Genomic DNA, 23,112 nt, shown 5'->3' on the forward strand with positions numbered 1-23,112 from the left:
GTACATTGGGTTTTATGGGTAGTGTTTCCAGTTCCGGTTTACCTAATTAATGCAGCCTAAAAATCCTTTAACGTATTTGGATATTAGAAGCATATTAATATGTTATTTGTAAGTCAGCTTCAAGAGATGGATCTTTAATCTAGATTTAAACTGCAAGAGTGTGTCTGCCTCCCGAACAATGTTAGGTAGGTTATTCCAGAGTTTAGGCGCCAAATAGGAAAAGGATCTGCCGCCCGCAGTTGATTTTGATATTCTAGGTATTATCAAATTGCCTGAGTTTTGAGAACGTAGCGGATTTAGAAGATTATAATGTAAAAGGAGCTCATTCAAATACTGAGGTGCTAAACCATTCAGGGCTTTATAAGTAATAAGCAATATTTTAAAATCTATACGATGTTTGAAAGGGAGCCAGTGCAGCGATGACAGGACTGGGCTAATATGGTCATACTTCCTGGTCATAGTAAGAACTCTTGCTGCTGCATTTTGGACTAACTGTACACTCTAAAAACTGCTGGGTTGAAAACAACCCAATTTGGGTTATTTTGACAACCCAGCGCTGGGTCAAAAAGGGACGAACCCAGCGCTGGGTTATTTTAACCCAACCAGTTGGGTTATCATATTTAACCCAGCCTGCTGGGTTGCCTTTTTTATGGTTTAAAATGACTATATTGCAGGGTTTAAAAAACCAGAGCGGGTGTTTTTTATCACTGTATTTCAGAAGGAAAACTACTGTATTTAGAAAATGTTCGATATCATTTCGCATGTGCTTGATAAGGCAGCGTTTGTGAGCTCAGTACCGCTCTGCAGCCGTTACCGGAGAAACCTACCTCTCCCGCTCTTAGCGCCTCCTGCTGGCAGAAAATAAACTCGCAGAGTGCAGCCATGTGGGGAAACGATGCATTTCTACGTTAAAATTAACCCAAATTGAGCTAGGCATTAAACCTACAAATGTTGTTCATTTTAAATATCACTTTTACACACAAACAATAATTACCAAAAGGAAAATATTTATTAAAAACAAGAGAAAAGTCAAAAAGTAACATGTTAGAAGAAATGCAGAAAAGGTTGGCATTAACAGCTACAGAGTTCATAAACAAAGCATTGAACATTTGATGAATATAACTTAAGATCAAATTGGACTTTGTTCAATTGTATATATTGTATAAAAATATACGAAAACACATACAATAAATTTACAATTAGTTAGTTTTTTTTCCAACTATTCTGGCATGACAGTACACAAATAAATCACATTAACTTTGATATTATAACATTTAACAGACGCGTGTGTGTGTGTGTGTGTGAGAAAGAATGTGAGCAGGTGTATGAATGACAGAGTGTAAACTCTTCTACTAAACAACCCAGAAAAAGCATTTAACTTTTTTTTTTTTTTAACAAATTATACACTTACAGTTTGTTTCATAGTCCATGAATACAGATCATGCATCACAGTCAATTTTCATGATCTCTTTAGCATAACTGATGTAATCATGAAGAAACCCCATCAGCACAGCATCTGACATCTTCTACATCATCCAGGGCAGCGTCCTCCTTTAAAACCAGTGCTGTTTAGGGGAAAGAAGATTCTCCTCTCTGACCAGCATTCATCCCAGTCACCGCCTGTTCTTCATCAGTGGCCTAAGAGAAACACATTTGAAAAAATTAAACATTTAATTAAACTCTATCCATTTTCAGGTAGAGGTGTATTCACATCCGTAAGGATAGGTAAATAATCGGTTTTAAAGTTTCAACACTTTGTGTGGTTGTTTAATGTCTGTCTATCACAGCTCTCCAGAATGCTATAATGGCAGCACTAGTGTGAGGGCAGGCGATATTGTTTGAATAAATATTGCTTTCAGAAAGCTTCTTTACTGAAACATTAAAACAGACATGACATTCACATACCTCACAATATTCATGTACATGGAGAGCTGCTCTTCAAACCGTTAGTTCACCAAATAATTAAAATGTTTATAATTTACTCTCCTCATGTTTTTCCAGACTCATACAAAATCTGCTCATTTTTTGGAAAACATATGAATATATTTAATATTCTCTTTTTGTGTCCTCCATTGCTGGTCTGGGAGACCAATATTTTATTTTGAACATACATGTTTGCTATCATATAATTTAAGATGTATTCATATATAAATATCAGAATTTACTTCTACAATAACTCTATATTTATGAAGCTTGAAAATACTGATTATCTAAACTATAAATAGATTAACAAATATTATGAGAAAACTAAAAATATATTAATTTATGTTGTAAAGACAGACAAAAGTCTTATAAATTTGGAATGACTTGAGGGCAAGTAAATGATTTTTTTGTGTGAACTTTACCTCTAAGAGCGCAGACCAAGAATGATGACTCTCCAAATCAGACAAGACAACTCCAAACTTGGTTTGATTTCTGCAATAAAAAACACAGACTTAATGAAATGAGCACGTAATCACACTGTTGTTGCATCAAAATGTGAAGTAAACCGGCAGGAGACAACAGAAAAATGTATTTTCTAAAAATAACTTACATAAAATCTCAAGGGAATGATGCTCTCCCATGTCTCTTGCTTTTAACATCTACAAAAACAAAAAAACAAACATTATTTTACTCTTAGTAAAACACAACAACTGATAACATGAAATTATGAAGTTTACTTGCCTTAAACGATCTTTCCCTCTCTTCAGAAGAAGCTGAGAAAACCACCTCCTCACACAAGACTTGTGTGTCCTTAACTCCAGTTAGTTTGAGTTCTGCAAAGAGGGGCATCAATGGTTTCAATAAAATATTAACATATACATACATACATATATAAAATCACACTGTTTTTGCATCAAAATGTGAAGTTAACAGGCAGGACACAACAGAAACATTAATTTTCTAAAAAAAAAAAAAAGTAATAATAATTTAACTTACATCGGTCTCAAAAGAATGAAGTTATCTTGTCTCTGGATTTCAACATCTAAAAAAAACACACACATTATTTTAGTCTTAGTAAAAATAAAGATAACTTGATGTTATTCTGAAGTTTACTCTCCTTAACCCGTCTGTCCCTCTCTTCAGAAGAACACCTCCTCCTCATCCTCACACAGGTCTGTGACTCCTCACACAAACAGCTTCTGTGTCTTTAACTCTCAGCGCGAGGACAATGAAGACACGAGCTCGACAAGAAATATTACATGTAAAACATACTTTTAACAGTTACCACTTCAACAGCCTCAAAATAATTATGCTAGTCTTTACTACACAATGCCGTTTCCTTTAGGAGACAAACATACATTCAGTTTAACCGCGAAAAAAAAAAGACAAATTCACATGAGCGTAACCGTGACCATAACCGTCTGTTAACGCCTCAAAGAGAACTGATAATGTAAAATCTTATGTGAATATGACAAAATACATTCACAGACGTTATATTAAAAGTACATCCTCCGTTCAGTAACGTTACATGAGGCAGTTAAGACCTCCGTGTCCGAGGCGAAAACCGCGTCCGTTTTTTTTTATATAACGTTAGATATAACGTTAAGCTCCTTTGTTTCCGCCTTTCATAAAACCTTCCACCTTTCATACAACCGGGTAAACAATAAAAGATAACTTTACATTTTGAATATTTACTTACCATAGTCTTTCACTCGCTTCTATCACGCTGAGAAAATGGCGGCTGCTCGCACTGGAGAGACGTACGATTTTGACGTGACGTGCGTGCTCTCCTTCACGTCCGCGTCCTCAACCCACCCCGCTGGGTTAAAAGAGAAAGTTATTTTCAACCCAAACTTGGGTTAAAACATCCCAAAGTCCTATCCAACGGCCTCAACCCAGCAGTTGGGTTGAAAAAACAACCCAGCGTTTTTTAGAGTGTAGTTTGTGCAGAAAAACCACCCAATAAAGCATTACAATAATCTAACCTTGAGGTCATAAATGCATGGATTAACATTTCTGCATTTGACATTGAGAGCATAGGCCGTAATTTAGATTTATTTTTGAGATGGAAACAAAATGTGTTTGAGATAGATAACAGATAATAATACAGTACTGTATCTTTAAAATATAGCTAAGTAACATTGCAACATTGCAAACAACAATAAAATCAGACAAGGATTTTAACTGTTAGCGACACAAGCATACACAAAACAAAGGGAACAATAACATGTTCATGTTCAAAATGTTCAGTCTTAATTTTTTCTTCATTTTTCTGGTGTGTTGTGGTTGTTGTTGTTATAAAAATGTTATATAGCAGTCACACTTACACTGTTGAAGGAACAAGGAGACAAGGAGCATGATTAACAATCTTTTAAGTTCTTGAAACACTAGCGTAATCCAACATAGGCGCAAGGAATCACACAGGAATGAACGTATTGATCCCGACAAAGGAGAGACATAAAGACAGAAACTAAATACCAGAGATAATTACTAAACACAGGTGCATGGAATGAGACAATTAACATGGGACACGGAACACATGAAAAAAAAAAAAAAAAAACACAACCGATTGAACTCAGGGGTGTGATATTACTCTGTGGAAGTAACATGGGGAGGGGAATGGGTGGGAACCAGGGAGGAGGCTCAGGAGGAGGGTGGACACCGGGGAGGAGACGATGGAGGGAGGAGCCAGGGAGGAGACAGGAGGGGCTAAATCAAAATAAAACAAGTATTCAGAATAAAAATAGAATCAAGAGTGTTAGAGTTAATTAAGTTATTTCCATAACAAGTACTATTTTAAATAGTATGCTAATGGAACAACTTAACAGTCACATAGTGTGTGTGATTCCCCTTCCCCCTCGGGAAATGATGGTATTTTAAAATAATTTCAGATTTTAGGAGTCATGAGGTGTAGTCTGATTATGTGATTACTAAAATGGAATATTCAGTCATATATCATTGCATATTTAATCGTATTAATGAAATTTATATCTAAAATTGAAAGAGATTTGATGACTTTAGATTCACTGTGTTCCTCACACGAAGATATCGCATGGCCTCAGAAGACGTGGGAATTAAAAGCACCACAGCGGTAGTCCATTTGACTTGTGTATTGCATGCAATTGATCTACCCCTGTGGTGCTTTTCGTTTTGGAGCCTGTCAGCCCCTGGATACCATTTACTTTCATTTTATGAAAAATTTAGAGCAGTTTGAACAATCAGCAAAACATCTCCACATGTGTTGCATGGAAAAAAAAACAAAGTCATAGAGGTTATTGTCTTTAATGGGGAAAATAATGGAAAGCATTCCGCTAATGTACAGTATATGATCACATTTACAAGACTAGCATTGTTTTGTTTGGTGGAATGGGATGTGTAAGAATATTAGCTGTTCTGTTCATCATCAAAAAAAAATAATAATAATAAAACAATTGATATTACAGTAAAAAAGCACTTTTGTTTTTCTGTCTAGGTGCCACATCCGTGTCATTGACACCTTCGGCACGGAGCCAGCATACAATAATGAGGAGTACGCCACACTGCATGGATACAGGACCAACTGGGGCTACTGGAACCTCAACTGCAAACAATACATGACCATGTTCCGTAAGTCTATGAATGATTATTACTGGCTGGGGCTGCATCATGACACTATCGTCTATCATCAGAATTTGGCTTTGGCTCATAGTTGAAATTTTGGTGTCTCTTTTGATTAGTGAACATATATTCACTATTAACTAAGAGTACTCCCTTAATAACCTTCTAATTAGCTGTTTATTGATAGAAAGTAATGTAGTTGTTGAGGTAGTTGTGTTAAGGTTTTGGATAGGGTTAAAGGGTCTTAGAATAGTTTAGTGAACTATTTTTGTGTTTGTGCCAGATGAATACTGCTGTATTCATTTCTATGTAATGTGCTACATAGTAACACAAATACGGAAATTGTAATAATTGTACATTTAATTGTTGAGGGTAACACTTTATTTTAAGGTGTTCTTGTAATATATACAGTATAGCATGTACTTACTATCATTATAGCAACTAATTAGCAATATAACTGCATAATTACATGCAAGTAACCATAATCCTGACCTTAACCTTACAGTAAGTGCACGTAGTTTATTGATATTAGTCAGTACTCAAATCTATAATTACACTGCAACAAGGACACCTTAAAATAAAGTGTAACCAGGCTGAGTAACATTAATTAACAACATTTAAATCTTACTGTAGGATTAGTATTAGGAGTAGGGTTTGCTTTATTGTAAGTTGCACATAATTATACAGTTATCAAGTACACATAACATATAACAAAGACAGCATAAAATTAAGGCTTACCAAAACTATTTAGGTGTCTATTTATTATTAGTAGCTTGTACCGTAGCTTACTTCTTTATGAAAGGGCTGAATATCTTGTAGCTTCTCTAATGCATTAAGGCTGCATTATAAAAGGCTTTTAGTAATCACAGCACAGAAAAGGAGAACAGTGAGCACCACTGGGTGAGTGTTTAGTGTTTGGGAAGCAGCTGCTATAGGCGCAGAGCATCTGTAAGCAGGAGAAGAGCAGCAGATGTTGTCAGAGATGGAGAGTGTTTGTGTCTGTGCAGCATATGCACAAATCTGCATCTCCACACTCCGAGGCACCGCTCCTCATTTCAGTATATTAACAACACACAAGGTTGGCCCAAATCCTGAATTGAACAATTTGTTCCCTTTCAGTTCATGAGTGTGAATGTGAATTGAATTGGCCGGACGCCCCACAGGATGACGAATTGGAGTTCGAACCTGAATGACAGAAATCCAACACATAACAAAGATTAATTTTCAGTAAACGTCTCTTTAGATTAGAATAATGTTGTTTTAATCAAAACTTAACTATCTTCACTGTACTTGACACCATTTGCTTTTCCAATACACGTTCTTGTTCTTACTTTGCATAACATAAAAAAAGTAAAAATGATGTAAGATGTTATATGTACTACTTGTTTAATTTTATTTTAATCATACAAATCACAATTCTTCTTATATTCAGCATGTTATGGGCATTCCTGAAATGATTCTGTTTGCTGCTTCTCTTTGCAACATTCAAAATGAACCTAATGGTCTCATTGCAATGCATTTTGTTTTTCTTTCTCTACAGCACACACTCCTGATAACTCATTCATGGGTTTTGTGACCGAGGAACTAAACCAGACTGAGCGATTCAATATAAGGAGGGGCAAAGTCAACAACATGGCTGTGGTTTACGGCAAAGAAGCCAGTATGTGGAAGGTAAGAATGCATATGTCCGATAACATCCCATCAAAGCAGTGCTTTTCCCAATGGTTAACAGAAACAGCAGAATTAGCAGAATTTTGACACTTTTCTACAGAATGTACTGCCAGCCTTGCTCAGCATTTGGAAGCACTGTGGCATCGCTGCTTTCAGTCTGTGTAACTGTCAGAACATACAGAGATTGATTGTCTGGCTCCTATCATGCCTTGTTGGGCACACTGATTGCGGTAAAGTGGCGTTTGGATGTGCTGACAGCAAATAACATCAGGCTGCTTTAACACGCTTCAAAGAAGGATGAAAGCAAACATTCTGCAGCATCGAGAGAGACAGGCTGTGAACATCGCCCGGAGGAAACTGCGCCAACCCGTCCTCCAACAAAATAAATAAATAAATAAATAAACCTTGACAAGTAGCAGACTTTAATCAGAAAGAGTGTTCAAACCGCCGGGCGTTTGGGAGCAGAGATTGGTTTTGATGAGAGTAAAATGTATCCTGGGAGCAGAGAAAAACTCCTAGTCTTTGAAGAATGAAGTCTCCACGTTTAACCTGGATGTTTTGACTGCCATTTTTTACGCTGTGTTCTTCAGCGCCATGTTATTGTGTATCCGTGCTGCTCGAGGTGAGAATTGTCGTGTATGTTTTGTTTGACAGGTTGCTATTTAAAAGCTATCTGTGCTATTGAGTCCCTAAACACTGACAGTTCCCTCCGGGCCCAATGGAAGCTCACTCGCTCTCATTGTGCTTGTGTCATTCAGCCTAGCGCTACAACTGTGCGCTTAGAGATTGGAAAGACAATCATCACCCTTTTGTCCGCTGGTTTTCCCCCCATCTAATTTATTTTTTGGTCTCTTGTCGACTGTCTTGGCTCACTTACAGCTCCAAATCAGAGCGTGACAATCATTTCATCAGTTTTAGGGTGAGAGGGGTTCTCACGGTCATTGGAAAAACTAAAAGCACCAAAGACTTACTCACACTTGACCTGGAAAAGTCTTGGAAATGTATAAAATCTTATTTTTACTCTTCTGAAAACAAGTTCTTTAAAATTATATATATCAGGAATGACTACAGAATGTATGGAAATTCAATGGTCAAAATGCATTAAAACCTTAAATATGTAAAGGGCAGTTAAAGACTGCATTCAAAAGTAACCTATAACATAAGGTAGAAAATAATGAATAGACAGATACATACATTCATTCATACTTAGATACATACATATATAGATAAATACAAACCCGATTCCCAAAAAGTTGGGACACCGTACAAATTGTGAAAATAAAACATCAACAACAACAACAACAAAAACAAATGCAATGATGTGGAAGTTTCAAATTTCAATATATTATTCAGAATACAACATAAATTATATATCAAATGTTTAAATCAAATGTTTTTTACCGAACAATACGTTGATTTTAAATTTCATGCCATCAACACATCTCAAAAAAGTTGGGACAAGGCCATGTTTACCACTGTGTGGCATCCCCTCTTCTTTTTATAACAGTCTGCAAACGTCTGGGGACTGAGGAGACAAGTTGCTCAAGTTTAGGAATAGGAATGTTGTCCTGTTCTTGTCTAATACAGGCTTCTAGTTGCTCAACTGTCTTAGGTCTTTTTTTACGCATCTTCCTCTTTATGATGTGCCAAATGTTTTCTATGGGTGAAAGATCTGGACTGCAGGCTGGCCATTTCAGTACCCGGATCCTTCTTCTACACAGCCATGATGTTGTAATTGATGCAGTATGTGTTCTGGCATTGTCATGTTGGAAATTGCAAGGTCTTCCCTGAAAGAGACGATGTCTGTTCTAGAACTTGGATATACCTTTCAGCATTGATGGTGGCTTTCTAGATGTGTAAGCTGCCCATGCCACACACATTCATGCAACCCCAGACCATCAGAGATGCAGGCTTCTGAACTGAGCGCTGATAACAACTTCGAGTTGTCCTTCTCCTCTTTAGTCCGGATGACATGACATCCTAGTTTTCCAAAAATAATTTTGATTCATCTGACCACAGAACAGTTTTCCACTTTGCCCCAATCCATTTTAAATGAGCCTTGGCCCAGAGAAAACACCTGTGCTTCTGGATCCTGTTTAGATATGGCTTCTTTTTTGACCTATAGCGATTTAGCAGTCGCCGGCGAATGGCACGGTGGATTGTGTTCACTGACAATGTTTTCTGGAAGTATTCCTGAGCCCATGTTGTGATTTCCATTACAGTATCATTCCTGTATGTGATGCAGTGCTGTCTGAGGGCCTGAAGATCACGGTCATCCAGTATGGTTTTCTGGCCTTGACCCTTACGCACAGAGATTGTTCCAGATTCTCCGTATCTTTGGATGATATTATGCACTGTAGATGATGATAACTTCAAACTCTTTGTAATTTCTATGAGAAACTCCTTTCTGATATTGCGCCATTATTTTCCCCGCAGCATTGGGGAATTGGTGATCCTCTGCCCATCTTGACTTCTGAGATACACTGCCACTCTGAGAGGCTCTTTTTATACCCAGTCATGTTGCCAATTGACCTAATAAGTTGCAAATTGGTCCTCCAGCTGTTCTTTATATCTACATTTCACTTTTTCAGCCTCTTATTGCTACCTGTCCCAACTTTTTTGGAATGTGTTTGGCAAATTTCAGTATGTGTCACTTTCAACATTTGATATGTTATCTATATTCTATTGTGAATAAAATATAAGTTTATGAGATTTGTAAATTATTAAAACGATTCCTTCTTTACTCACAATTTGTACAGTGTCCCAACCTTTTTGGAATTGGGTTTGTACATATTATTCCATTTTGTCCCAACAAGGTTGATTGGTTGATTTTTTTCATATTCTTGCACTAAATTACATCAGAAAGTCATGGGAATGCAACTATTATTACTTACTAAAATAATTTAAATATAATGAGTGTGTAAAACTTCTTTGTAAAAGACTGCATCTATTTGTACAGTAAATAGATTAAGTGTCCTTTATTTGCCTAGAAAAGAAAGTGAGTATATTTGACTTTCTTCTGCTAAGGTTAGTAATCCTCATTCTGCCAAAAAGAGTCAGAAAAGCCCACCCCCAAGACTCTATTATATTCTGGGCTCAGATCCCTTCTTCAGTTCAAATCTATGGGATTTGTTCACTCAGTTTATGGTACGTAAGCTGAGAATTGTCTGATCACTCAAGTTGCAGGATTTGGGCAATCACCAGTGTGGCGTGTCTTACAAAATAAAGTTTCATACTTATGAATACAGGTTTCGAATAACTTGTTTTACAGCTCATTGTCAATAAATAGAAAGATTGGGAAGCTATTTTTATAACGCATATTTTTTTTATGCATGCACAAGCAAATGCATGATTATTATTATTATTATTATTATTATTATTATTATTATTTTAAGAAGATTCAATTTGAATTCTGAAAGCTGCATGATTTAAATCAATGTTTCATATAAATGATCTTGCTGACTCACAAATAAGCTTTCATTAGTTTAATTTAGATTGATCGATAGTTCCAGATTTCTATAATGATGTTTTATCCTCAGTGCTGTTTAACTAACGTTTGCATTCAGAGATCGATACAGAGATGTCATTAAGGTAGCACCACTTTTCCGAAGACAGCCAGAAATCTTTAATGCGAACCTTAACGAGGTCCTGCATTGATTTTCTAAATGTCACTCCGCTGTTTGAAACAGCACGTCATCTGTTACGCTTATTCTTCTATTGCACATTCATTACCCCTGAAAGGAGAACTAATTTTGGTTCACCCAAGAATGATTCGGTCAGAAATATCCAGAACTTAAACTGTTGCAGTCACTTTGTTTTAAGAACTACAGTATTCTATTTGTTAAACCATGCATGAGAGAACAACGAGAGCAAGCAGCAGTTCTTTAGGAAAATAGCCAAATGTGTGTTTATTCTCAAGAGGAGGCCCTTGCCTCAAAACTCTTAATGGTGTGATATAAGAAATTAGGTGTTACACTTGCCCGAGGAGATATATGAATTATTAAAGCAGTAATGATTTCAATTTGTAAATAATTCATACCCTTCTTTTACTAGGAGAACTTTCTTCATTTTCTAGGGAACATGGTGTGTGATGAGGTGAAAATAGAAACGTCAAAAATAGGGATGTCAAACTTCTGGGCAAGGGTCAGATTTTAATGCATACCAAAAATTGTAAATCTAAAAGTCCACAATCAGCTTTATGCTAATTTAATCACCAATATTATAGTAAAATAAACTCCTAACAATACCTGTACCTATGAATATTGCTGGGCTATATAAATTAAACAGCAGAATTATTGAGAAAAGAAATACTGTATACTACTAACTTGAAGCCACCACTGAGAGAGAGAGAGAGAGAGAGAGAGAGAGAGAGAGAGAGAGAGAGAGAGAGAGAGAGAGAGAGAGAGAGAGAGAGAGAGAGAGAGAGAGAGAGAGAGAGAGAGAACTAATGGCTAATTTTAATTACATGTTTCTCAGTCATCATATCTGTATTAATGTAAGAAATGTAATAATCTCTGAGTGGAGACAATTGTGAAATTGACTGTAGTCATGACTACTTAAAGATGTGAGATATAAGATGTAATACTCTCAATATATCTTGCAAGCGGATGCTGATGTGTTTTGGCATTTTCACTTTTTTTACTAATATTCTTTTTAATTTTTTGAATCACCTTGTGAGCTAGACTCTTTGACATGAATAAATCTAGTATGTATGGTCAATGGTCTTTGCTGGTTTTGATGTCATTTAAAAAAATCCAGCGTGTAAATACTTCTTTAAGTCACTACCATTTGTATAACTTTTGTAATCAGAATTGTGCAGCTACTGTGCTCAAATATGCATAGAAACCATTCAAAAAAAAAACTTTATGCGCACACAGACATGCTCTGCTGGGGTCTTTATTGAATGGCAACAGGAGTGAATTATTGCTGTGGGGGTTCTGGCTACATCAGATCAGACTCTTTGTTTTTGTCAAAGCTAAAAGCATTAAACACTTAACCTGAAATGCTGATGTAAAACTGTAGTGATTCTGCTGTTGCGTAGTATTGTACGCAGAGAGGTGAGTGAGTTTCACAGCTCCCATCTGTAGCCTGTGCATTTGTATATGCGCTGTCCATGGTGCTGATCTCAAGTCAGACATGAAACTATCCACTCTTTAATGCACAATTTGTTTGTGTTTAATTTACTGTTTGTAAAAAAAAAAAAAAAAAAACATTATGCATGCAAAAAAAAAAAAAAAAAAAAAAATACCATTCATTTAGCTGGTTGAGAAAACTTTCCCTTGTGAGACGGAACTACATTTCCCATAATTCTCTTTGGCAGAACAGTGTTGAAATAGTGATAAAGCAAAAATGTAATGCAATGCACATATTTGGCACTTCATTAAGCTGGTTTGTGACTAAAATGTCATATATATGTATATGCTTTATATGTATATGCTGAACTGAATTATGACATTGTAATTACAATTTATGAACTAAATAGGTAAATAGGGATCTCATATTGGACTCATAGGTTGGAGGCATCAATGAGATGCTCATCTGCTTCTTGCTTTCTATGCTCCTGTAGGGTGAGGAGAAGCTGCTGACCATCTTACACCGTTACATGGACATCCACGGGACAGTGTACTATGAGGCCCAGCGGCCACCAGAGGTGCCCGCATTTGTCAGGAACCACGGTTTACTGCCCCAACAGGAGCTACAGCAGCTTCTGAGGAAGGCTAAGGTACTGTTAGCGTGACGGACTTTCACATTTAAGAGATGATGCATTTAATATGACTTTTCAGTGTTCAGTAACCTGCATAATTACTGGTCCCATACATGGTCTAAAGAGCCTGTCCTCCAACAAGATTTTGGCATTACAAATACACATTAACAGTCTAAAAATGTATTACAAAACCACATTTAGTACATATATAATTCACAATTATGGAACATATGGGACCACAACGAGTTACTTCCTGGGTCTGTTATGTCAAGAACCCAGATAAACCCCGCCACTGGGAACATGCAACAAGGGTCACGTTGTGCTGCTTTAGAAATGTGGAAGATAAAACTAGAGGTGCATGTAAAAATGTATTCATGAATCACAATTATTTCTTCAAATGATTCTAATGGATTCATAAGTTTCAAAATCATATGTTCTGAAGCAGCGGTTCTCAATTCTGACCCTGGTGTCTCCCTGCTTTGCACAAGCTGTGCACCTCTCTCTCATTCAGATCATCAGCTCAGTGAATACACTCATTTTCACATAGCTATGAGATGCTTTATACATAGACGTGAGTGCAGATGTCTTACTGTATTACAGTTTGAATCAGGATAAAAACATTTATTAAAAGGTAACCAAAGCAGTCTCATTTACAAATAACAGCTTATCTAAAAGTACGAGACAACAACAAATAAAAAATAAAAAAACATACCATTAAGAGCCGTGCTTTCACAGGTTCTGAACAATAATCTTCACTAATATCCTCTGCGTCTCAATCAGGCTCAAATTGATAAGCAATATAGACAACGCCAATGTTTACAACCGGAGCACATAAAGCTGAATTGAGGGGCGGGATGTTCAGAGGAGCACTAGGGCTTTAGCCAATCAAAGCACACTGAACCAGCTAACCAATTTCTGAGAGAGGGGGCTTCATAAAAACAGGAACTCAACTTAGCATTCAAATGAGAAGGGACAGAGCCATGTGGAATAAAGGTAAATTATGTGAATTTTAGAAGGATTAGCACTTGTTAGACTGCACCACATTAATAAAATTAAGACTGAAAAAAAAAAAAAAAACAGTCAACCAGCCCTTTAAATATTTAATAAATGAATGTGTTAAAAATAGATTATGCCCCTTGACCTTTATGTAAATTCCATTTTAATAGATTTCCTACCAGTAGAGCAATTACTGCTTGTACGCTTGTACTTTCCTCATCAAATATTCATACATGTTATTAACAGGGTTTTGATTAATGATAATATGTAGTAATTTGATTAAACTTGTAATTAATTAATAACCCTAACAATCCTGAACATTAATTTTCTCTCAGCTCTTCTTGGGGTTTGGCTTTCCCTATGAAGGTCCCGCCCCTTTAGAGGCAATAGCCAATGGCTGTGTGTTCCTGCAGCCCAAGTTCAGCCCCCCTCACAGCTCCCTCAACCATGAGTTCTTCAGAGGGAAGCCCACGTCCAGAGAGGTAAGTGCACTTATATTTTTTTGCTAAATATATTATATTGTATTATATAATTAATTTTGATTGTCTTTAAAGTATGTGATTATTCCTGATATTTACTGCTGGACATTTTTCTCCAAACTTAAAGTTTAGTACTCCTTAAACATGTACAGCCATCTGCACAGTCTATTCAGTTCTGAATGGCACACAGTTCTGCTGTTCATATAATGCTGCTTTTCAGATCTTCAAAGCTGTGAACTTGAAAATGAACTGGAGCTGATGCACTCATGATAGCTTGCACTCATGTTTTCTTCTTCTCATCAGGTGTCATCTCAGCACCCATACACTGAACAGTACATCGGCAAACCCCACGTCATAACAGTAGACTTCAACAACTCTCAAGAATTCGAGATGGCTGTTCAAGATATTCTCAAAGAGAAGGTACACTAGCTTTCTTTGTTACAGTTCTGTTGCAGTCAATGTAACACAGGTATATATATATATATATATGTAGTTGGAGGAGAAATAATAGGAGATGCTTTCAACATTTATAGTATAAATCTCTTATGGGTGCCAACTAAATACCATAACTTACTAAGCAGCAGTGTCTGGGGTAACACATTACAAGTAACGGAAGCTACGCAATCAGATACATTGTGTGTGGAACTAGTAAAGTAACGCATTACTTTTTAATTTACAAGAACATTTCTGATTTACTTTTTAAGTTATGCCAGGTTGTTTTTATTTTTATTGACTGACAGTTCTCCTATCCAAATATTCAGAGAAAACAGAAGTACAGAGGCAGTGTTGAGTGAACATGATGTTACTGTAGTTCTTACTAAATGTGAATGTTAATTCATTCCACTCACAAAACAAAAAGAAAAACGTGTTTAGTATTCATAAAAATAAATTAAAACAGTGAAATGGAAAATCAGAATATGATGCAACCCTTATCATTTTATTAACCAATGTCTTTGCTGCTGACCTTTGAAGATCCAGTTCAACCATACTAAGAAGCAAAAATGACTTTAGCTAAACTAACAATTGTGCTACAAGGTGTAGGTCACTTACAAATAATAATATTTGTGTTTGGTGCATAATTTGAAAATTGTTGTAAAACTGTCTTAAGTTTCAGCCTGTGTCTGTTGTCATTTGTCCGTTTGCACAGGTGGAGCCCTTTATACCATATGAGTACACATGTGAGGGCATGCTGGAGAGAGTGAACGCTTACATTCAACATCAGGTACATACAGTAGGCATTTCAGGCACAATACTATTGAAGAACAAATATAAACAACCATAAATGGTTGAGAAGAAATTGATCCATTTGCCTTAATGTCATTGGCTAACAAGCTCCAGAAATATCCAGAAATACACTATTTCAATTTTGTCATCTTTGCTAATGGATTATAAGTTCTGGTCTATTTTTTGAGCCAATCACTCGAGCCAAAAAATGCCATGTAAATAATCCCTCTGGAGCCACAGAAACATGAAATCATGAGGAAATGGCACAACAAGAGCCCAACAACATGCACTGGGAAAAGTATATCATTCAGCAGGGTTGCCAAGTCCCAGGAAAGAAAATCCAGCCCAAAGTCAACTCGAAACTCATCCAAAGGGAATACAAAATAAGCTGCTTTTATCCTCTCCTATTACATTGACAGCTGCAGGATCCCCATAAGAGAAATGTTTTAAATATATCTGTCACAATGCGATAAACTGACATGGCCATCCATAAAAGTCAAGTCAAATTTAGGTGATTTATTTATCGCTTTTCACAATGCACATCATTTTAAAGCAGCTTTAAAGAAAATGGTGATGTTAATGCTTATTATTAAAGACATATAAAGTATGTCAATGCCGTATAGATGCATTTGGCTGATTATAAATGTAGCAGATTATGTATTTATTTATTTTTGCTTTAAAATGTGTATTGCAAGTGCACTTCCCCCAATTCTTTTAACCACACTGTACTGTAGATTGCATACATCTTAATGCAATAAATGAAAAATTTATCCTGGTCTCAGTCAAGAATTTTCACGTCCTCTTGTTTTGTCTGCACACAAGCTTCAGTGTACAGACGGTTTAATGTGTCAAATTTAGCTTGCCTTAAAATTCTCTGAATGTGTGAAACTCTCATAACTGCGAGATTGTTCAGGTATCCCTTCCAAGAATCAACACACAAGGATCAACAAAGGACGTGTTTTTATTTTTCCTATAGTTAACAGATCAAGTTTTTGGCAGCTGTGGTATAATATATAACTAGCCAAAAGAGGCAAACCTGCATTTTCAAAATAAGCTTAATTGTTTGGGAAAACTGCGAACCTGGCAACACTGTCATGCAGGAGCCTTTAATATTCTAACATTTATTTTTTAATGATTTGGGACACACTTCTCTTTATGCTGTATACTATTTAGGACAGATAGTGTGTGAACGGAGAGCGGTGCAAGTTTATGATCTGAGTTACACACACATGCACGCGTAGACAAAAATGTAAGAGAATAAGCGTAAGCATATTTTTGCCTATGATGAATATGCTGAAGTTGCTAGTCAGTTGCCTCATTGATTGAATGTGAGCACATAAAGTGAAACGCACACTTTTGAGAACCTGAACTACGCTGAATGCTTTGTTCCACACCTTCAACACTTACTCCCACCTTTCTGAGTTTAAACCTGAAAATAACATCCATAAACTAAAATGACTCCTTTCAATTACAGGCATAATTGTATCTCCTTACAATTACAAGACCCTTGGGAGTATTAATTTTATTAGTTTATTAGACAATAGTTATTTAAAGGGGAAAATGTTAAATAGAGGTTAACGAGAAATAATGATTATTGAAAATGTGATCCATTTTTTGCCATATGACACTGATGAAGGTATATGATAGAGCTTTTTTGAGGTAAGCAAACTATAAACACCAAGAAGAAGAATTATAAAGATAATTATATTAGCGTCTAAACCAATGCATGATAACATTTGGTGTATAAGAATTGTACACTGCTGTTATGTCAGCGGTGACAAAGTGTAAAAAAGCCTTATGTCTTGTTAGTATTAAAAGCCTTTCTATTGTTAGTTTTATATTTTATTCATTTTTATATTTTTATTCTCAACAAAATAATAGGAATGTAATATTAAATAAAAAAGTACATTTTAATATTAATTATCTATAATTTGTCAGTCCAATTGCTAATGGTACTAAACGTATGCCTCATTTGCGGTTTCATTTTGTCTTTCTTTTGACTAAAGCATGCTTTTTGGGGAATTTATCCTGACTAAATCGATAGTGTGTGGGAAGCTTTGGGCTCTGTTCTTCTTCTTGTTATTATTATTATTATTTTGGCAAAAAATAAATAATTAAATAAATAAATAAAATAAAATAAAAATTATAAACAAACTATACATTCTGATAGAACTGACTGGATGAACCATGTCAAAATTGTTGTAAGATAGCAGTTTACATTATTACATTATTCTATAAAAAATATAATAATATGTTTGCAGATATTTAAGAAACATGTTAAATTAACATACTAGTTTATTTGAAAAAAATAAAAATAAAAATGCTACAATCAGTTGTTCTCCTTTGAAAATGTGCGTTCCAGGATGGAATGTATGTCTTTGTTTTGGTCCGTGGAGCAAGACAACTGCCAGTTTACCCAATTTTATTTCAGCACTCTGGGTTGCCCGTTGGTGAAAAACACAGCCTCTTGCATTTCATTAATTGTCATTTGAGCTCATTTATGTTGGTGTTGTCAATCTGGCAACCTGTGCAAGTGTCAAGTCTGAGCAGTAGGGGCTGGGTTAAAAAATAAACAAAAATAAAAACTTTCCAATATTCTGAATTTGGATTGCAATACCTAGTTCAACCACTAGTTGTCAATCCTACATACAGCACCTTTAAATTCTCTATCAGTGACAAGTTATTACACGGCTCTCTTCCAAAGATTTTTTTCAGTCTTAGTCACAGTCAGTGTGTGTTTTTGCAGGATTTTTGTCGCCACAGCAGTCCATTCCCTACAGCCAATGAATCCAGATCATGGCCTGGGAATCCCCCCACTCCTTTCCTCCAGCTGCCCAACTCCACAGCTTTGATCTGGGCTCCGAACATCACTGCTCCGGCCTGCTGGCCACCCCTCAGCGCCCTCCGGCTCTTCCTGTCCTCAGAGGACTCGTCCTGTGTGAAAACCTGCCAAGATGCCGGGCTAATCTGCGAGCCATCTTACTTTCCTTTCATCAACAATATGGAGGCCTTCAATGGGTGAGAGACAACAAGCATTTCTGGATTATATGCATTTTGGCACAAATGTGTTGTTTTGTTTATGTATTTATACTGTATTTATACTGTATATTCATGTTACCAAGGCCACTGTAAAAATGATTAGTCATTGTTCTCTATTCACTGATAGCATTTTTTCCCATTTTCTCTCACCTGTGGTTCCTTGAAACAGTTAATCGTGTGAATGTGTGTTTTTCAGGCTTAACGCTCAGTGCGAGTCCTTAGAAGCGGAGAAGAACCACGTGTTTCCGGCCGTACAAGTGGACAGTAGAGAGTGTTTCCAGCAAAAGGAGCCGCTGCTGTTCAGTTGCGCTGGAGTCAGCGCCAAACACCAGCGGCTTTGTCCGTGCAGAGACTACCTCCACGGCCAGGTGGCGCTATGCAGGGACTGCCTTTGAGCTTTCACCAGAGACCCCCGGAGATGTCTGTGGTAAACTGAGGCCAGTCCTGCACAGTCAAACATGTCCCCAGAACGCCGGTATCAACAAGTTCGTGGGAACTGTTGGACTGAAGTGTCCTCACTCTCGGTTACTTTGATCCAAAGCTAAACTTTGCCTCCAGCTGAGCTAGTGAGTATAAGCGAGAAGGTAACCTGATGTTATGAGGTTCAACATCTATGGAGACTATCTGAAAGAGTTGGGCTGGTGGTGGTTTCAAGAGTGGACAACGTGAGCAGAAAATAAATGCAAAATAGGGTTTCGAGTTTGGTTTTTGAGCTCCTTTGTAATACAGGTCAGACTCTAGAAGTTGTAGCTTTGGGAAAGTTGAAAGTGCCAGAACTGTACATGAATTTTAAAGTCAACTTGAAAGATTATAGAGTCCTGCAGGGATTATGTATTTGTGTAGGCCAGAACCCTAAAACAAGATGCATCTCAGCAATCCCATCCTGAAGTAAGTGGGGTTTTAAACATTTAGTTTTTTTTTTGTTAAATGCATGATAAAGGTCTGTGTTTAACACAAAATCAAGATACTTTCCTTCTTTCGAAAGTTGTTTTATTCAACTGCATAAAATACATCATACCCACTTGTAATTTTTAATCAAGGTGATGCAACCTTCCAGGTTGACCTATAAAAATGCATCGTCGTTGCAGTGCTCTTTACACAACCTATTTTAATGCGTTATATTTTGGAGAATCTTGAAATCGTAGCAAATGGCATTATGATTTGATCAAATAAGAGTTTCACAGAAATATAGGGTGAGACATGATTCCATCCATCAGGATCTGACTGGATTGTGTGAAGTGGATGTAACATACCAGGATAAAGGCACATAATCATTTTGCGCAAAACCAGTTAAGCGCAAACCCTGCTCCACTGCCGAATGAATCAGTAAACTAAAACACACATTCATCTCTTAAGAAAAGTTCAGACCTAATGGATTCAGTTCAGAGTTCAGAAAACTCATGGACCTGATTGAGACAAACAGTGCTGCTATCTATCCAGATGTTCTGCCAGCACTATACTGAGGCTGACATTTAGGGTTTAATGAGTTGTTAGGCCGTGATTGACACAACCGGTGAAATAGTTAGAAACTGCTGCAAGGATTTACAATCACCCAATTGTGTCTGAGCTCAGTCTGAAGTGGTTTGTAAAGAAATATTTTCCTTTTAAACCACCTCTGATATGTACTTTTGAAGAGGCTCTTTGACCAGAATCCACCTGCATTACCAACAACAGTATCCTGAAACAGCCTGACTAATATCTTTTTTTGTCTGCTGTTGAACACAAACCCTTTCAGACACGTTGATGTAGCTTTGCGTTAGAGTTTCAAGTAGAAACATTCTTGTGAATATGTATGTCCGTTTAGGAGAAGAAAAAGCAACTTAGGAAATGGTTTGTTAGCTGTAGTTTCTATGCAACTTTGGGTCTGCATTACCACCGCAATATAGGCATATAATACACATTTTACACTTTTTAAAGGTAACATTACAGATTGGCAATTTATACGATTAATTATGAAATATATTCATTGTTTAAGTTAAAACATGGTGGTTTGTCACAATAATCACTATGCATAAATGCAAAATGGATTTAATGGATTTAAAGGGTAAAGGTGAAACATGGCAGTAGAATCAAGATCTGTGTTAACTCTTTATTTGAAGGTGAAATTGCTACTACACAAATAAGTACTGCGTCATATTAATTAAAAACACACACTGTAGGGTTAAGGTTAGGGTTTGCTTCATGGTTAGTTGCTTGCAATTCTGCATACTTTGCTGTTTTTATATAGAAAGTGCATGTAACATATGTACTGTCACTTTAAAATTAACCGTTTTCCAGATCCAGTCATCATTTTTTATCACTGGATGCTTTGAATTCAAAGAAAACAAATAAATAAACAAACTAAATCAATCAATCAATCAATCAAAATCAATCAGAAAGCCTGGAATGTGCTACAGACTGCAACAGACCTCACAAACTTTTGGCGCCAAACCAATAAAATCTTACTCTTGTTGGTATTACTTTGATAATTTGTAACATGTTCATGACAGTTGAACTGAATGCAAAATCATTTTTGAATCCAAACATGAAGGGTTAACTAGCCGAAGTGGTGCAGGTTATAATATTTTGATGAAAGTTTACAGAGAATGTGTTCTTAACAATATCATGTACTATAAGACCAGCTGTGCATATTATGTAATTTTGGTTTAATGTTGACTTCTAAGTTCATATGGAATAAAGATATCTGCTGTGAAAAAAAAGTGAAATATTTACAGATTTACTCAAATTCATTGTGTAAATACTGTATGTGCATTTTACATATTTCATATGCACTATTGTTTGTACAAAATAAAATATACTTTTAAAATGGGTGTATTTACATTTGTAGCTGCTCCAGTTGGGATGGAAATGAATATGGGACGTTTCATAAGTGTACAACTTCAGAAAGCATTGGGACTGTTGATTTAGAGATGCGCGAGTGTGTATATGTGTGTGAATGTGTGTCTTTTTCAAGCTTTTCGGATATATGCGATGTTCATTGTTCGCCCCTGTATCATGCAGAGCTGGCGTTCTCAAAGCAGGAGGAATTCTGGGATATCTGACAGTGATGATGCAGCTTTGCCATCAGCGGCATCATCTGAGAAACCTGCTGAGAATTGAAATTCATGCTGGCTCTGAGACACAGAAGAGCTGCTCTGCTCTTCAAAGCTTTTCTTAGAAAAATAATAATAATAAATAAATACTGGCAGTGCATTGCATCCCTGGAGTGTAACTCTGGTCCCCTGTTTAGATAGTTCACTTTTGGGATAACAAGGGAGAAGGTTCATTTACAAAAAAAAAAAAATAAATAAATAAAATAATAATAATAATAATAATATATCAATCTCAATTTAGTTGACAGCGTTCAGCTCGAACAGAAAAAAGTTAAATAAAAATTACAATAAAAATGAATGAATAATTAGTAACTAAGCATACAAATTAGCATAACTGAGTCAGAACTAGGTTCCCTGTCAAGGGAACTTCGAACTGCGTCCTCTGAAGGGACACTATGGGGAACACCTCGTCGTGACCCGTGTCTGAAGCATACTTTGAAAAACGCCAATGTGTTGGCCGGCGACAGCCTCTGACGTCGCTACCGGCGCGACTATAAATACGCGCCCGTAGGACCCGTCACTTATCTTCTTCGTCTTCATTGACTGTTTTGTTTGAAGCGTGAATCTGAGAAACGACCAGAATGGTAAGAGCGATCTATTATGGTTATCATGGCATCCACTAGCAAGGCGTTTAAACAGTGTGTGCATCCATGTCAGCGTTATTTGACACCTGATGACACACACAGTCTTTGCGTCTCTTGTTTGGGCAAAGAGCACGCTCGCGATGTCCTTGAGGGGGCAATCTGCGCGCACTGCGAGCGTTTTTCTGTGGAAAAGCTCCGCTCTCGTTTGTCATCTGGATCTCGCGGCTCAGGACCCGCCGTTGCCGAGGCACGGAGGAGAATGAGCTCGTGGGGATCGCAGGTGGATCTCGCTGAGGAGTTTAGAGAGGGACTTTCCTCTCACACTCTCCGGCTGCAAACGAGAGCGAACTTCGAGAGGAAGATGCGTTGTCATTAACCCTTTCTGACACTGAAGTTAGTGCTCTGCTGGGTTCTAACCAGAAAGAGCAGGAGATATTTGAGAGTGGTGAAGAAGCTGAGGCTGAGCCGCTCATTTCTCCTGCTCTGCGTAAGGGGAGCTGTTAGAGGTTATGGATCGCGCCGCGGCAAAAAAAAAAAATATATATATATTTTTTAAATAAAATAAAAATAAAAATAAATAAACTTGCCATGGAAGTGTGCCAGAAAGGTAACGTCGCGAGGTAGACTCGATGAGTGTTATTTTTCTGACCATAGCCCGCAGCCCAGGTGAGCCTTCCATTCTTGCCTGACTTACATGCAGAAGTTGAAAAGGAATGGAAGAGGCCGTTTTCTCTTGCATCCATCGGTTTCAGCATACGAGTTATGCTGATATCGATGGCATGCACGAGGACGGCTATGAGAGG

The 23,112-nt window shown here is 36.9% G+C and overlaps 1 protein-coding gene across 1 annotated transcript in view; it reads left to right on the forward strand.

Annotated features, from left to right (window-relative positions):
• The window catches only part of LOC113046545 (alpha-1,6-mannosylglycoprotein 6-beta-N-acetylglucosaminyltransferase B), an 85,264-nt gene extending 63,932 nt beyond the window's left edge, over window positions 1-21,332 (forward strand). The window contains exons 10-17 of the mRNA XM_026207358.1: window positions 5,396-5,529; window positions 7,061-7,191; window positions 12,758-12,913; window positions 14,227-14,373; window positions 14,674-14,790; window positions 15,518-15,592; window positions 18,341-18,612; window positions 18,830-21,332. Of these exons, the coding sequence (XP_026063143.1) occupies window positions 5,396-5,529; window positions 7,061-7,191; window positions 12,758-12,913; window positions 14,227-14,373; window positions 14,674-14,790; window positions 15,518-15,592; window positions 18,341-18,612; window positions 18,830-19,028 (1,231 nt within the window). The 3' untranslated portion in view covers window positions 19,029-21,332. The remainder of the gene's footprint in view (window positions 1-5,395; window positions 5,530-7,060; window positions 7,192-12,757; window positions 12,914-14,226; window positions 14,374-14,673; window positions 14,791-15,517; window positions 15,593-18,340; window positions 18,613-18,829) is intronic.
• Window positions 21,333-23,112: the final 1,780 nt, after the last annotated feature.

The sequence above is a fragment of the Carassius auratus genome, chromosome 28, assembly GCF_003368295.1.
Source record: "Carassius auratus strain Wakin chromosome 28, ASM336829v1, whole genome shotgun sequence".
In the NCBI taxonomy this organism is placed as follows: Eukaryota; Metazoa; Chordata; class Actinopteri; order Cypriniformes; family Cyprinidae; genus Carassius; species Carassius auratus.